The sequence below is a fragment of the Myotis daubentonii genome, chromosome 6 (genome assembly GCF_963259705.1).
Source record: "Myotis daubentonii chromosome 6, mMyoDau2.1, whole genome shotgun sequence".
NCBI classification, from domain to species: Eukaryota; Metazoa; Chordata; class Mammalia; order Chiroptera; family Vespertilionidae; genus Myotis; species Myotis daubentonii.
This window is the reverse complement of record NC_081845.1, coordinates 41,509,900-41,526,266: the sequence shown is the minus strand read 5'-3', so window position 1 is coordinate 41,526,266 and position 16,367 is coordinate 41,509,900. Positions and strand designations below refer to the sequence as shown.

At 39.4% G+C, this 16,367-nt stretch overlaps 1 protein-coding gene across 1 annotated transcript in view; it reads left to right on the top strand.

Moving 5' to 3' along the window:
* Positions 1 to 6,935, top strand: part of LIN28B (lin-28 homolog B) — a 73,619-nt gene extending 66,684 nt beyond the window's left edge. The window contains exon 4 of the mRNA XM_059699760.1: positions 5,001 to 6,935. Within this exon, the coding sequence (XP_059555743.1) occupies positions 5,001 to 5,370 (370 nt within the window). The 3' untranslated portion in view covers positions 5,371 to 6,935. The remainder of the gene's footprint in view (positions 1 to 5,000) is intronic.
* Positions 6,936 to 16,367: the final 9,432 nt, after the last annotated feature.

The following is a 16,367-nucleotide window of genomic DNA, read 5'->3' as shown; positions in this document are numbered from 1 at the left end:
ATTAGAGTGGACGTCTACCGCACGTCCCTCCAGACAAAGCCGCAGCGGCTGTGAGGGCCGAGGCTGAGGCCGGCAGTGGCTGAGGCCGGCAGTGGCAGCAGCAACAGCAGCACAGTAATGGGGGCGGTGCCTCCCCTGATCCACCAGGTCGCCTCCCGCAGAGGGAAGCCAGACTGGGGGGCCAAGGCAGAGGCAGTTAGGGGCGATCAGACCAGCAGGGGGGCAAGTTAGAGGTGATCAGGCTGGCAGGGGATCAAGTTAGGGGCTATCAGGCTGGCAGGGGGTCAAGGTAAGGGCGATCAGGCCAGCAGGCAGAGGGGTTAGGGGTGATCAGGCAGGCAGGCAGGCGAGTGGTTAGGAGCCAGCTGTTCCGGATTGGGAGAAGGATGTCCCAGATTGGAGAGGGTGCAAGCCAGGCTGAGGAACTCCCCTCCGTGCACAAATTTCATGCACCGGGCCTCTAGTATTAGAATAGAAAGCTATAGACTTGAGGAATGTTATTAGTATTATTTCTGGATTTTAGTTGGCCTGTCAAGATTAAAAATGATAAACAATCTCTTCAGAGTCAGTTATCTTTTCCTCAAATTAGTTTCTGAAGTTCTTTCCAATCTGGCTTTTCTTTAGCCCTCTAGCCTCCTGTTTAGAAATTACATTGAATTTTTTTTCTTCTCTCACTTTACTGGAGATCTTTATGTACTGCTTTCCTATATTCACCCCTTTTCCGCACCCCATAGCTTCTTCCCCCCCCCCACTCCCCCCCCCAATCTATTCTTTCCCCCTGATGTTGCTTTATGTACTATTCTTTCAACATGTCTTTTCTCTTGAGGAGCTTACAGTGCACTGTAGTATCCTTATTCTTAATGCCTCCACCAAACCCCAAAGGATGTAAATTTAAATTTCCAAATAAATTCTTACTAAGCTAGCACTTTATAAATACTTAGAAGCACCATTTTTATCCATTAAATTTTAAAACGACAAATCTGGCTCTCTATCTGTGGTATCACCCCTCTGCCCAGATTTTCAAAATCACTTTTGGGACCCAGGGGAAATACATAGTTGATGAATTGTTTCATTTAAGCTATTGAGGTATCATCTAAGAACTAATGTTTCTGTGTAATGTCTATAGAATCTAGTGGTCTTTAGTTGAGCTCAGTTCTAGCCATTGTGGTGTCACTCAAATATAATTTACTTATTTTGGATCCCCAAACTTGTAAGTTTTTCAAGGATCTTAGTAGATCTGGTTTCTGAATCAGAGTTTCCATTTTTATTATAGAATCCTCAAAACTTCGGCTATGTTATGATTAACTTAGTAGGTGTTTGGGCTTGGTTTATTAAAATTCACCTAGTTATTTCATAATGTAATTGATATTCCTAAAGATGTAAATCTAAAAGATCTGTTTTTATTTCTTTTGCAATTTAGGTGCTTCTACATCTATTGTTGGCATTCTTCTTTCATTTAAAAATTTTGATCTTATTTTGATAGTCTTTTAAAAATTGACTTCAATTTGATTATCCTCCATTTTAAGTATCTTATGAGAAGTAACTTAATAAGAACGTCCTATGCTAGCTCTTTATAATTAAAGTATAAAGAAATTTTATGAAGAATTTGATAAAGTTCTAAGATTAATCTGAACATTTTAATTTATTTTTATCTTTAATATGTAAGAAAATATCCTTTGTGACATTGGTTTATCATTTTGTAAAATACTTAACACTAGTTGGGCTATAGGAATACACACAGAGTATGGTTCCTTCTACGTAGCCTTTTGCTTGTGAGTCTATCCTTATGCAGGGGTGAGCAAAAGTAAGTTTGCAGTTGTAATACAAATAAATAATACAATAAATAATAAAACAAGAATAAACCATTTCTCATACTCACAGCTATAAATGTACTTTTGCCAAGCCCTGTTTTTCTGAAGTGTGTAGGTATAGATGTGCATGCATGGCGTTTTTATGCTCCCATCACAGTGTAATTCATTCACATTAACAAAAGCCCGATTTGGAGGTGTGGAGAGGGAACAAAGGAGACCAGTGCCTTGTAGAGCTTCTATGGAGTATGTGGTCTGGTATCATTAGTGGGCTGAAAGGTAACTGAACATTTCCATTTTGGTGTCAGTCCCTTGGGAAGGAAAAAGGTTTTATAATGGAGTGTGATCTGCACTCTTCCTAAGAGTGATTGACACTGAATGATTAAGTAGAATAGGAGAATGAATACCACTCCTCCCCTTTAAAGACGAAGCATATATACACTAAATGTAAATCTTTTTCGTGTGGAAGGCAGTCTGGCTTAGGGATAGAGTATATCTGAAGAGCTGGCGGGGGGGGGGGGGGGGGGTGTTCATTAACCAGGCAGGTCAAAATGCAAGGAAACCAGAATTATATAGTATTCTTCAAAATAACTTTTAAACCCCAAACGTAATGGTAAATGCACATATAGAATATGATGGAAGACCCCATTTGTGAAAGTGGGATCTTGACATCAGGCCCTTGGTAAATGAGTGGGCAAATGGTTCTCTAAATTGGATAGCACAGTGCATCCCACAGTGACTGATGAGATGGATGTGTCTGCAGGAGAGCCTGCTGTCACGGAAGCCTTTAACCTATTTTCTCTTTCTTCGAAAATGAGCTCCTAACTGGATGTTATCCTCAAGAAAGTGAATTTGATTCAAAAGGAGATATTTTATAGATGGGCAAATTTAATTTAAAGATCCACTTATCAATTATAGAATATGGGAAAACATTATTATAAGTAATATGATTATATTTCTGAAAGATGCCATTTTTTAGTGTGTTATTTTGGGGACCTGAATTTCAAGCATTAGTAATTTTTATTCTTTAAATTTGCACTATCTTTTTAAACACATGGCTGAAACAATAGTGAATCTTTATTGTAGTATTAATTACAAAGTTTTATTTATTATATGAAGGTACATAATTACACAATAAATAATATAACCAGAAAAAGTACTTTATTGGTTTTCCTGTTAATTTTTGAAAATGTGATGTATTTTTCCCCTAGATAAATACTTATTAATATTGCAAATAATAAAAGCCCATCTTGTGAATTCATTATTCTCACATCTATAAGAAAATAAGGTAGTATTGGTGAGAAGCAAGCCGTAGTTATCCTAGTTTTTGCTAAGTACAAATCACTCTTTATAACTTATCCCAGAAAATAAAATACTAAGTATTCTACATATATTGCTCAGTAGATTAGTAGTAGCTTAGTAATTTGTCTTGGAAATATATAGTAATATAACTTATTGACCTTGCTATTCTCACACACACACAAATCTAATTACAATTAATTTTTTTTGTCAATAGTCTTAAGCTGACTCTCATAGTTACCACTTATTTTGCCATTTTTAAAAAACTTTGTGATCTGTTTGTGCTTCCTAATGAGAATTATGGAGACATAAATGTAGTTTGAAATAAAAAGTCCTTAAGACACTTCATTTGGAGACAAATTAATAAGCAAATTCTATACTCAACAAGTAGATTAAAATCTTTGTAATTATGAAATTTTATTTTCTCCACTTTATGCTGTTTTGTTGTTTTTAATATAAAAATTTAAAAGAAAGTCTGACTGGAATTAAGCAAATATATCTTCCAAATAATTTACTTGCTCAGTTTTTAGACACTAAGTCAAATTTTCAAACATCTAATATAAAGTTATGCACCCAATGTGTATTTAAACACTGATTAAGAATGGATTTATGTTTCAATTTAGAAGAATTACTCTAGAGGAAAACTAATTTCTTACAGTAGAAAATAAGGTAAATTCTTTCCATCACTGTCCTATCATCAACCTTTTAAAATCCAATCTAAGTAGTCAGCTTTCTTTTACAGCATTCTGATCAGACACTTACTGTACTACTCTAAAATTATTTGGTAATTTTCCAGATATCATTCACTACAGACATCTGATTTCCCTACATATCAGACTTCCCTGCACTGCTTAATTTGGACAAAGGAAAAAAATTCTTCCAGTCAACTGGTTTCCATCGTCAAAATAATTAATACCCAAAGAAAGGTTGTACAGTGGTCGGCAAACTGTGGCTCGGCAAACCGTGGTTCGCGAGCCACATGCGGCTCTTTGGCCCCTTGAGTGTGGCTCTTCCACAAAATACCGACTTCTGCGCATGGGCAACGAAGTTTCAATCTCACGGTTCGGGCTCGCCCGCACGTGGTATTTTGTGGAAGAGCCACACTCAAGGGGCCAAAGAGCCGCATATGGCTCGCGAGCCGCGGTTTGCCAAGCACGGGAAGCTGATAAAATAGAATTTGCTGTATAATTTTCCCAATTGCTGAGTACATTGCCAGTGCATATTATGTCAACAGCTGTATTTTTTAACTCTCTTTGTTTTAATTTATCTTTATTGTTGAAAGAATTACAGATGTCCCCTTCCCCCCTCCCCCATTGACCCCTTCTAGCCTGCCCCGTCCCAGGCCTTCACCACACTATGGTCTGTGTCCATGGGTTATGCATATATGCATATAAGTTCTTTGGTTGGTCTCTTCCCACCCCAACCCACCCCCGCCTTCCCTCTGAGATTCATCAGTCTGTTCCATGTTTCTATGTCTCTGGATCTGTTTTGTTCATCAGTTTATTTTGTTTTATCCTTCGAAAGCTAGCTGTTTGCTCTTGTGTTGAGCATTGGCTGCCCTCTAGTGGGCTAAACTGTGTTTTTTAAAATAACCCGTCAGATCTTGAAAAGGAGTAATTTCTGTATGGAAGTGATTACATAGCCTTTCGTGTTTTACATTGACTGGTGTGTCAAGTACAACTGGCTTCATAACTTTGCCGGAGCGTTTGGGTGATGATGGCCTTCGAAACACATGGTCTGGTAAATGGCATCACATACGTACTAAAGAAGGCACATGAAAATGAGCGAATCTCATGGACAGCTTGTGTGTGGGGGTATCTTTTTACATACATAAATAACATCTGATGACACCTGCTCCCTGCTTCTAAGATGTTTTCATTATTCTTGTTGCAGATGCTACAACTGTGGTGGCCTTGATCATCATGCTAAGGAATGTAGTCTACCTCCTCAGCCAAAGAAGTGCCATTACTGTCAGAGCATCACACACATGGTGGCCAACTGCCCGCATAAAACTGTTGTGCAGCCGCCGGTCAGTTCTCAGGGAAGACAGGAAGCGGATTCACAGCCATGCACTGCGGCTTTCCCACGGGAGGTGGGGGGAGGGCACGGCTGTACATCACCCCCATTTCCTCAGGAGGCGAGGTCCGAGATCGCAGAGTGGCCAGGCCGGTCCCCTCAGGAAGCTTCCTCCTCGAAGTCATCGGCAGCCCCCGAAGAACAAAGCAAAAAGGGGCCTTCTGTCCAAAAAAGGAAAAAGACATAACCCTTCTTCTTAATGTATCGTTTTCTCTCCCCGGTTGGGAAGTCTACCTCATGCAAGGATAGGGGAACAGTCTTTCACAAACAGCAGCTGACCTGGGATTTTTAACTACTGTTGAGGAACTGTGAATTTTTTTAAACAGACAAATCACTCTAAGCAAATTACATTGGAGCAGGGTGTCATGTTTGATGTAATTCAGAGAATGAGATTCTGTGTGTTACCTATATGTGCATGTGTGAGAGGGAGAGAGCCTGAGCCTGTGTGTGTAGGAGGATTTATATAGCAATGGAGACATATATATATAAAGAGCGTTTGTCTTTATATATGTGTGCATAGAGCTACAAGCACACACCCTCCCTCACAGAATTTAACACCCCCAAGAATTGAAAACTCGTGGGAAGCATTTTATTTAGATGGTTTCAAAAATAACCTCTGGAGTTTTTCTTGAAATACCATTCCCTTTACCTTACATACAAATAAAAACATGCTTGTTACTTTTGTGTGAACCAAAGGATACTTCAGATCTCAGAGCTGCCAATCACATGGTACTAAAGGTTTTTAAATCGTCAGTTTCCCCCAAGTTTGGGATTGCCTTTTTTCTTGATATCCATAGAGTGCTCCCACCCCTTTTGAAGGCAGTACCTTAACTCCACATGCCTCTGACTGCCATAAGCTTTTTGAATCTGGGATGCGTATTTCCAGAAAAGACAATGAATGTGTAATTTCTGTGCCGATATTTCAATGTTTTTAATTCATATATTTTGATTGTAAATTAGATACATATTAAGAGAAAGGAAGCGGGAGGGCAATGTAAAAATGTAGTGACTTGATTGTTTTCAGTGGTATTTTGATACCAGCTCATAATCTTTCACGTGCTGTGAGGTTTTGTAAGGGGTTGTGGCAACAGCAGCTTCCCTTGACTAAGTCAGTCCTTTTGACCATCACTTCGAGCAGGGGCCCTCCCTGTTTACTACTGAAGACCTTGGAGAAAAACTCCAATAGTTTGGTATATATTTTGGTGGTGATTTTTATTCCCCCTGAAGAGTTACCTAACTTGTTTTTAAAACAAACAAAACAGCAGAGATATGAATAGAATGCCAGGGTTGAGAGTAGACATTATTGATGCTCACAGTTGCCCAATACGTATAACCTTGAATATATTAAAAAATGCAGTGTTTGGTGGCAGGCAACTAGAGTGATGAGCTTGGCCAGAGGTACCAGAACCTCTCCTTGCAGCGAGCTAGAAGGATTTTATACAATAAGATCGATCTAGGGAGTTCCCTCTATTACCATGCTGAGGGGACCTACATGGTGGATTCAGGATGAACACACAGTGATGGCGATAGGCTTCGCAGCTTGGTCCTCGGTTATGTTAATAAATTGGCTGGGGAACAGTCATAGTATTGGTCCCTTGTGGGTTTCAGTCACTTTGGTGTCATCCTGGTTAGAGGTGTTATGGGTACTTTACTGAAACATCTCCAACAAGGTACCGATTATAACGCTTAACATTGGCAATAAATATAGTTTTGTATGATGAGCCTGTTGGTGTAAGCTCAGATAATCAAAAAGAAAGAAGGAAGGAAGGAAGGAAGGAAGGAAGGAAGGAAGGAAGGAAGGAAGGAAGGAAGGAAGGAAGGAAGGAAGGAAGGAAGGAAGGAAAAGGCATAGTTCAGATATGATGTATTCTACCTACCAATGACCGCTCCCTCTCCCACTTGTCCTTCCACGTAGACCTGGGTAAGTTGCTGCTGTGTCAGCCAGCCGGGCATAAGGAGAAATGCCCGGGGTTGGGCCGCCAGTCCTCCACAGCTCAGCCTGAACTCCATGTCAGTGTTTGTGAGAATCTCCACAGTATGTACTGAAATATCAGTGTGCTGTGATGCAACGCTTACCTTTGACGATATTGAATGTGATATAGCTGTAGAGAAGTCCGTCCTTGCCTTACGTGAGGATTGTAAGCGTATTTAAATTATGTAGACAAATCAAAGTGGCATTGCTTAATTTTTAGCAGGTATAATAAGCAGGTGAACAGTAAAAATGCAAACCATAACAAGTCACTTTGAAAATCCAAACCAAAGTTTCTTGACCTTAGAGAACTACGGACTTAGAGAAGTTATGGACTTGAGAATTGGGCATTTCCTGTTTCCATATTAAAAAGTGCAGAGCTGAGATCATGTTTTTTTTTTTTTTTTAAAGAGTATAACTGTGGACCTATGGGTGCAATTTGAAATCATTTTAAGCATTTTACAAGACTGAACTAAGAGCACATACCAAACCTATCTTATGATTAAAAGTTGGTTTTATTTTTTATATAAGAATATTATCACTATTGCATAACATACTCAGGACAAAGAACTTTGCTCAGGGAACATACCATATATGATGATGTTGTTGTTGTTTCTTTACAGAATAGTCTACAGTCCTGCTTACTCAAAACAAACCAAATAACTTTGACCTTTGTATAAGTATTATATACTGATGTTAGTAATGACTACCTCTGTTTGATGTAGATCAAAATTTCTGAATTTAAATATCAGTTCTCCTATTTCTATTTCATGTGAAAAGTACTGGACAGTAGAATTCCTGAACTCCTTGTATATGTGAATATCACAGATGTGAGCACAGTGTCCATTTTCATGGGTGAAATATAACTCTGTTTACAACAAAAGGCTACCTCATCGTTGATGCATAGCACACCTTTATGCTGCTCCAGCCTTCCGGTGGCTGATCGCCCTCTGGTACAGAGCCTCTCTATAGTATAGATAGCAATTCACCAACTGCATGTTTCTGACAAACACTTGTGAATAATGAAGCATCAAGCATCTCACTTACTTAGCAAAGTCTCCAAGCATTTCCTTGAACCAATCATGTACTTAGATGAAAGAATTATGGTCACTCTTCCCTTTAAGCAACACAGCACACAGAAGCAATCTTGGAAACAGCTGCTTTGCCCAGAGGTTGAGGCAGGAAGGGGTGGCAGGAGGAGAGGCTGGTGTCTGAGGGCATTCATGCTGGGCAAACAGTATAAAAGATGCCAATCTCCTGCATGTGTGTCTGTGCTGCCCTGAGGCCAAGCATGTTGCAGCATTATTGCCCTAGGCACACAGCTAACTAGTGCCAAGGAGTGGACATAGAGTGACGTGCAATGCCATTTCCAGCTACTGAGGGGTCGGGCTGTGTGAAGCATCCGTTTACAGGGGTTGGGCAGGGGGTCTGTGAGTTAGTTGCTCCTTGACCTCACCCCCATGTCAACACAAATGTAATTCCTAAGAAAGATGCTCTAGCAGTCTCTCAGCCCTGTGAGCTATTCATTTGCTACACGGCTGATTACAGTGGAAACATTTTTATACTTGCATTTCTAGTCTTTACTAGAGGACTTTGGATGTATTTTTACAATGGAAAGATGTAGAAAGATTTTTACCTGCTTATAACTTGCAAGTTTGGCGTGCAATGTAAGGAAAAAGATCAGTAAACATCATGTTATTAGCATCAATCCACCTACAAAAACAGGATGTTTTTATTGCCGATTTTTTTTTCAATAGTCTGGCCCAGTTTTGTTTTGCACCAATGTGGCCCCAAGTTAATGCTAGTTGTATTTAGTTTGTGAATAGAAGCCCATAAGTGTTAATAGACTTTGTAACATTCACTGTAAGATGAATTATACAGGACATGGGAAATCTCACTAAGTCTTAAAGTTAATTTAAATTAATTTATCTGTTTTCTCTAAGAAATGTTTATCATAAAATATATATGTGTGTTTCCCCTTTGGTTATAAAATTTGGGAAAGTATGTACAAGTGCAGCTGCCTTGATGTTAACTTCCTAGATTTATTTGTTTTAGAGAAGAACAACTTGTTAAAAGCATCTAATTCTGTCTTACATAGCTGTCATCAGCCTCTTTAAGATGTGGTGGTTATGTGATCTGTGTCATAGTTCAGTTAGAGTGAGAAGTTGACCAATGAGTTGTTTTTAAATTTTATATATGGAGCAAAGCTGCAAAGTTATGGCAAAGTACTGTACTGTGAGAACCTATTCTGATATGTAATACATCTGTGGCTTAACACTGAGAGAGTTACCAGCTTAAACATGACGGTGTTGACTACCTCTCGAATTACTTACATCTACCAACCACTGGCACCCACCACCAAGCTGGCTTTAGTTATATGTATTGGGTTTCTTGTGTTTTTATTTTTTTTATTTCGGTATTAACCACCCTAACCATACTAGAGACCAAAGTGAACACTGATTTCTATATCTCTTTACTATGGTGTTTTATCTAGTGTTTTTAAATTATCCTGTGTAGTCTTTAGATTGCCTCGTTGTCCATTTTGACTCATGTTTACAAGTGAAACTAAACGAAACACTTGAACTGTATGTTTTTAAAGGACAAAAAAGGAGCTGTTTCGCATGGCCTTCACTCGTGTACAGTCATTCTGATGGGCTAACATACTGCTTGCCTTTCTGCAGACCGTGGGTTTTATATCTCATTTCATGCCTAATGTCTTATTCTGTCAACTATGGATATTTTGAGGTCTAAAAAAATTACTTGATTAAAAATAAAAATATAATGTTGGCATTTATGATGAGTTTTGGAGATTTTTCATTATTTGTATGATTGCTCAGTTAAATGAATGCATAAAAGGCCATTTACACATATATTAAATAGTTTTAACATCTTCAGATACAGGTGATTTAAACTATGTCAATACAGATGGCGAGTAAATTCAGTCTGAATGAATGAATGAATGAATGAATGAACGAAGAAGAAAAAGTAGGTTCTATCAGCATCAGGAATTGTCCAGGATTCGCCGGCAATGATTGTGTGTGAGCCTCTAAATCAGATTACACACTGCATGTGCTCAGGAAATGTCCCCTGAAACAAAAGTGTTCAAGCCCTTTTGGAGAAACCATTTTATAATTCTTTCTAATTAATGGAAAAGTAGTTGAAACGAGTCCTGCCCGGTGTGGTTCAGTGACTAGAGCATCCACCCTCGCACCAAAGGAACTCAGGTTCAATTCCCAGTCAAGGGCACGCACCTGGGATGCAGGTTCCATCCTGAGCCTCAGTTGGGGTGTGCATGGGAGGCAACCAATGTATGTTTCTCTCCTCCCTCGCTCCCTCCCTTCCACTCTCTCTAAACATCAATAGGAAAAATGTCTTCGGGTGAGGATTTAAAAATAAAAGCTTCTGAAAAGAACAATCAAAGCCGGAATACTCCAGTACCAAATATCTAATATGTGAATGTAGACTTGTATGCGGTGCTGATATGCTGCTGAAACAATTTGATGAAACTTCTTGAGTTCTATAAGTTGGCCAGTCCCACAATTAAACTCATTTTCATTTCAGCTCTATACCTGGATGATTGTGTGGTTGTGGGGGGGGGGGGTTGCTATGATTCCTACTTCTGTTGTTGTTGTTAATTGTGGTAAAAACAAACAAACAACAACACATAATTTACCATCCTACCCATTTTTTAAGCACACCAGTACATTCACATTGTTGTGCGACATTGAATGATTCACTTGTAGGATTTGAAGGTCTCTACCCTGAATGCTCATGAGGGCATGATTACATAAACATTTCAGCTGTGTTTATTTTCTTTGAAAGAGCAGCTTTTTGTTATAAATAACATTGTACTTTACTGTGGAGAATAGGGAGAAGCTGAATAAATAAAATTCATACATAACCCCACCACCCAGAAATATTTTTAAATTAATTTCAAATATAGAAACATTTTTTAAAAGTACTTAATCCCATCACACAGAAATAACCATTAACCTTTTTTGGTTAAATAAATTAGACATTTAAAAAATAAAATTAGGTTAGATTATATATAGTTTGGAACTTTACACTTTTCCTCCTATATCATATAGTGTTTTGTCATCAATGAAAATTGTTCAAAACAACATTTCTAATAAATGCACAAGCAGTTTGAGGAAGCGAGATTCAGGTGAAGTGAGAAAGATGGGTGAAGAAACAGCATAAACAAAAGGTCAGAGTTGAGCATGAGCAGTACACAATTCAATCAGCAGAGACTAACTTGATGAGGCAAAAAAACATTTTGCATAAAAAGCATTTTGAATGCATTGGAGGGCAAGCAGTGCAGCCAGGAACTTGGGGGAAAGCACAATTGAGGTACACATTTACCCCCAGCTTTTCCCCTAAGGGCCCTTGCCAGTTCCCTGAGGTGCCACAGGGTGAGAGACAGAGAATGAAGCCCCCACCATCTTCATATATATTCCTTTAAAGTCATTGAATGTTAAGGCTCAGCAGAAAGTAGCTGAGAGCAGGGCCAAAACTAGGGTGAGGCAAGAGAGGTGCCTAGGGTGTAAAATGTAAAAGGTGCTGACTTTCAGGGTGGTCCCTTGCTCTATGCACCTTCCTGTCTCATTCTACTCTACCTGCCTGGCTGGGAGGCTAAAGGAGTTAACAGATTTCCTCAGCCGTCTAGTGCTGATGGAGATGGAATTAGAAAGAGTTAGATGGACCTTGGTAAACACCTCGGTTTTTGTCTGGATCCCAGAAGACTAAATCTAGGAATAAATGTGTGCCCTGGCCATACACCAGGAAAGGGGCAAAAGTAAAATAGACCAGCCCTAACAAAACCTGAAATTAAAAACAAATCAAAACAAAACCTGAAATTAACCCTGGATGGGACAAGGTGACCGGCTAGTACAGCCGTGGGCAAACTACGGCCAGCGGGCAGGATCCAGCCCGTTTGAATTGCTTTTATGTAATGATGTTTACTTTGAATTTATATTAGTTCACACAAACACTCCATCCATGCTTTTGTTCCGGCCCTCGGGTCCAGTTTAAGAACCCATTGTGGCCCTTGAGTCAAAAAGTTTGCCCACCCCTGCTAGTACAATACCTACCTACCAAAATAAATCCGCCCTCCTTGGAGGAAGACAGCATTACCCAAAGCCCCTACAGATTTTTACCTGCAATGTCCAACACCCAAGCCAATGGAAGGAAGCATGCTAATAAACAGCCAATTCACTGGGAACAAAGGAAAGCAGGTGACTCAGATACTGCAATAATGGTACAATGATGTTAAAAATAACTATGGCAAACAGAGAAGATATAGAAGTCAGAAATTGTAGAGCCAAAAATTATAATAACTGAAAGTAAGAATTCAGCAGATGGGCTTCACAACAAGTTAACTGCTGAGAGAACAGGAAAAAAGGGGAGGGCAGAAAAAGCAACAGAAGATAAATAAACAGGAAGACAGGTCAATAAAAAGTTTCCAGAATTATGGACAGAAAATTTTTAATGGAGCAATGTAGGTGCAACCAAATTGCAGAGGTTAAAAAAAAAAAGATAAAAAAGAAACTCAGCCTATACTACTTGTTTGAAATGGGAGTGAAAGGGAGGATGAATGTAATCAATGCAGCAATTAGAAAAAGTAAGAGTTCAGAATTTTTCAAGATTAAAAAAAAATTGTTTTTTGTTTACTATTTTTTTATTTCATTATGGGGAAAATACATAAAATAACAGAAATAATGTGCTACAATGTAGAAAAGGTATAGGTGTTAACAGTCACATAAATTATTTTAACGCTGCTTCCTTAACGAAGTTACTGCAATGCTAGTATAGTCTTGCTTCCCAACTTGCTAGCTGAAGCAACAGCCCCGTTGGACTTTCCCGAAGGCGGATCTGACAATAAAACAGACAGATAGGCAATCAGACAAGATAGATTTGCTCCTAATACCAGGGACAAACAGCCCTTTGGGTCTATAATAGTGTCTTCTTATGACCTTATTATTTACTTTCTAAGGATACAAAGCATGCATTCGAAGGCAGAGGAAATAGAATCAGTGGAGACAGAGAAGGTTCTGGAAGATAGCCTAAGTAGGAAACGTCCCACTTTCATGAAAGAGCATGGGGGAAAGGCCTTCTCACCACTTCTTTTGGGTGCTTTCTTTGTGGCATTAGGGTGGAGCTACTCAGTGTTGGTATTTTAATGGAACTCCTTAGACTGTCACTGGAGAAGAAAATCTGAATTTTTTTAAATGTTTAGAAACACACCAGCATGTTTTGCCGGTGGACCCGCATGCTGACGTAGAGAAACAGCTCGCCACATTTGTCCTCTCCAAAGAGCTACACTGGGGAAAAGAAGTTATAGTGTTTAAATGACAGGAGAATCTGACAACTACACTATAGGCAGCCCAATATGCTTTTGTAAGAATTAACGTTTCTTTTTCCTAATAAAGAGCAAATGTAAACCCCAGGATCGCTGCAGCTATTCGAGGTCTTTTTTTATCCCAGATGAATTTTTGGAACGTTCGCTCTAGATCTGTGAAATATCACACACACTTTCTGAAATGGTTTTAGGTTCCCTGGAAAATGGTCAATATTTCTGAGGCAGCCTATCAGGGATGTTACTTAACACAGTTTCCACTTAAAAGTTTCTTGTCTTTAAGACACATGTATGTACTTTGTTTCTAAAGTTAATCAACATTTCTTGAAGACGAGAACTGTTTTCTGAACGTCAAGGGCCTCAGTGTCTGAGCTGCTTGGCATCTATGGCTATCTGCCTGCTCCGGGTTATACAAATTCTTTAAAGCACAACCCCAACCTTGGGGTCCTTCCTTACACCCCGAATCCATGGTTTGTTTTGCATTTGTATCAAGAGAACCGGACCCATTCCTAAGTACTCTAGTGGCAACGATGCTGCAAATGCAGAGTGTAAGGAAAGCAAGCCATATTTACATTTGACTTAGTTCCAATGCACGTATTATCGACATGTGGTCCTTTCTTACTGGTCTTCCACATTTTCTTTAGAAGCAGGGCCTCACTGCTGGCATGTCATATATTTCTTTGTCAGGTTTCATTGATCACTTCTTTCATTTAGAGCAGTGGTTCTCAACCTTCGTAATGCCGCGATCCTTTAATACAGTTCCTCATGTTGTGGTGACCCCCAATTTCATTGTCACAAATTGAACATAATTAAAGCATAGTGATTAATCACAAAAACAATATGTAAATATATGTGTTTTCCGATGGTCTTAGGCGACCCCTGTGAAAGGGTCGTTTGACCCCCAAAGGGGTCGCGACCCACAGGTTGAGAACCGCTGATTTAGCTGGTCAGGTCACATATTCAAGCGATTATAGTTACCTCCACATTGGCCCTTCAAATTTTCGTATTTCTTCATGAAATTAACTCTGTACAAAATAGTCCAGATATTACTTTAGCTAGCTCTGTGCTAAACTTGCTTCTGCCACTCAACCAAAGCAATCTATTTAAAACAATCATAATAAATTCTAATTCCGGCCATTGTAAACTTTCTCATGGTAGAAAATTTGGAAAATACAAAGAAGGGGTTGAAATGCATGACATCATCATTGAAGCATTCTGGAGGGGTCCGCTGCTCACTGTTTCTCTAAGGTTGGTATTTTTCTTTTGTTTGTTAATACTGAACAGCATTAATGGGGAGACATCAGATTGCCCAGGAAATGTTAACAGAGAACAAAATGGAAGGAGCCCTGGAATGTCATTTGGTCCAATATTCTGTCTTCATCTAGGATTACGCCTGATCATCCCAGATGGTTATTCCTAAAGCCTGCTGGAGAAGATTTAACAAGTTCCATTAGAACCCTATCCCAACCAATGTCTAAATGTTACAACACAAGCCCCACCCCCAAATAAAACAAAAACAAATCAGCAATGAAAAGAACTGTGAGCCAAGATCAGATTATTAAACGATCCCATTTGGAAGGGCCATAGTCACAACCCTCAGTGATTCTTTTTAAATAAAAATTATTTCTTAATGGGACACTGTCCCAACTAAAATTTTTCCTAAGATAGCCTACATAACATAACACAACCTAAATAGCATGTCCCAATGTGGTACATTGTACAGTGGGTCTTTGGAAGTGTGAGAACTCCTTTTGGTTATGATGAAAGTACACTGCATTTCAGTTGCTATGCAATACCACCAGAGGGCGCTCTTCACTCACTCTCTGAAACGAATATTTCACGTCGCCTCAACTATTTGAAATTCTGAATATTTCATGTTTGATAAATTTACCTAGGAGATTCTCTGCCTGGAAAAATGTGTAATTCTAAGAAATGAACTTTATGGGCTCGGATGCAGAAGACAGAGGATGTGAACGTGGAGTTCATGGTGCCGAAGGTATTTTGATATTGGTAACGTGTCTAGGACAAAGTATTTTATCTGAGTATTTCTAGGTGGTCTTGTAATAAGAAACTTCAAACCTGTAAACACCCACAGTGCATTAAATACTCATGTTGTATTATTGTCCCATAAGTTTCTCAGCCAGATTTCAAGCTATAAGAAACACAAGACTTCTAAAATGTTCATGTGAGATTTTATTACTCAAAACTTTGAGGTTGTTCTTCTCACTTAGACATCTTAGTAGGTCTGCCCACACTCGCATTACCTGGGAAGAAACCGTCTCTTGTTAAATGCGCCCTATCATGCTCAGGTGTTCTGGGTTTGAGATTTGAACATGTACACCTACAAGTGAGGACAAATTCGCCACAAGTACCAAGAGAAATTCCAGGTATAATTTAGTGAAGAGATATTGCTTTTACCTTAAGCTTCCCTTTATGTGTCACTGGTTAATAGTTATATTAGTAATGGTCCTTCATTACTAAGGAAGATGCAGCTGGCTCCGGGAGATGACATTAACTGTGCAGGTCACAGAACGAGTCTCGGGGCCAGGAAGGACTCCTCAGGATTCTGATTCTTGTTATTCTCTTCTCCCGAACGCCAGAACCCGCTTGCAATCTTCTTTCCGTCTCTGTTACTTAAGAAGGTACAGGGAGCCATAGAAAGTGACTGAGGGACTTGACCAAAATCACACACCAGCAGTGGTCAAAGGGTACAAGCTTCCAGCCCTGGCTGGTGTGGCTCAGTCCTATACACCTAAAGGTTTCGGGTTCGATCCCTGTCAGTGCCTATAGGGGAAGCAGCAGATCCATCTCTCTCTCTCTCTCTCTCTCTCTCTCTCTCTCCCTCCCTCCCTCCCTCTCT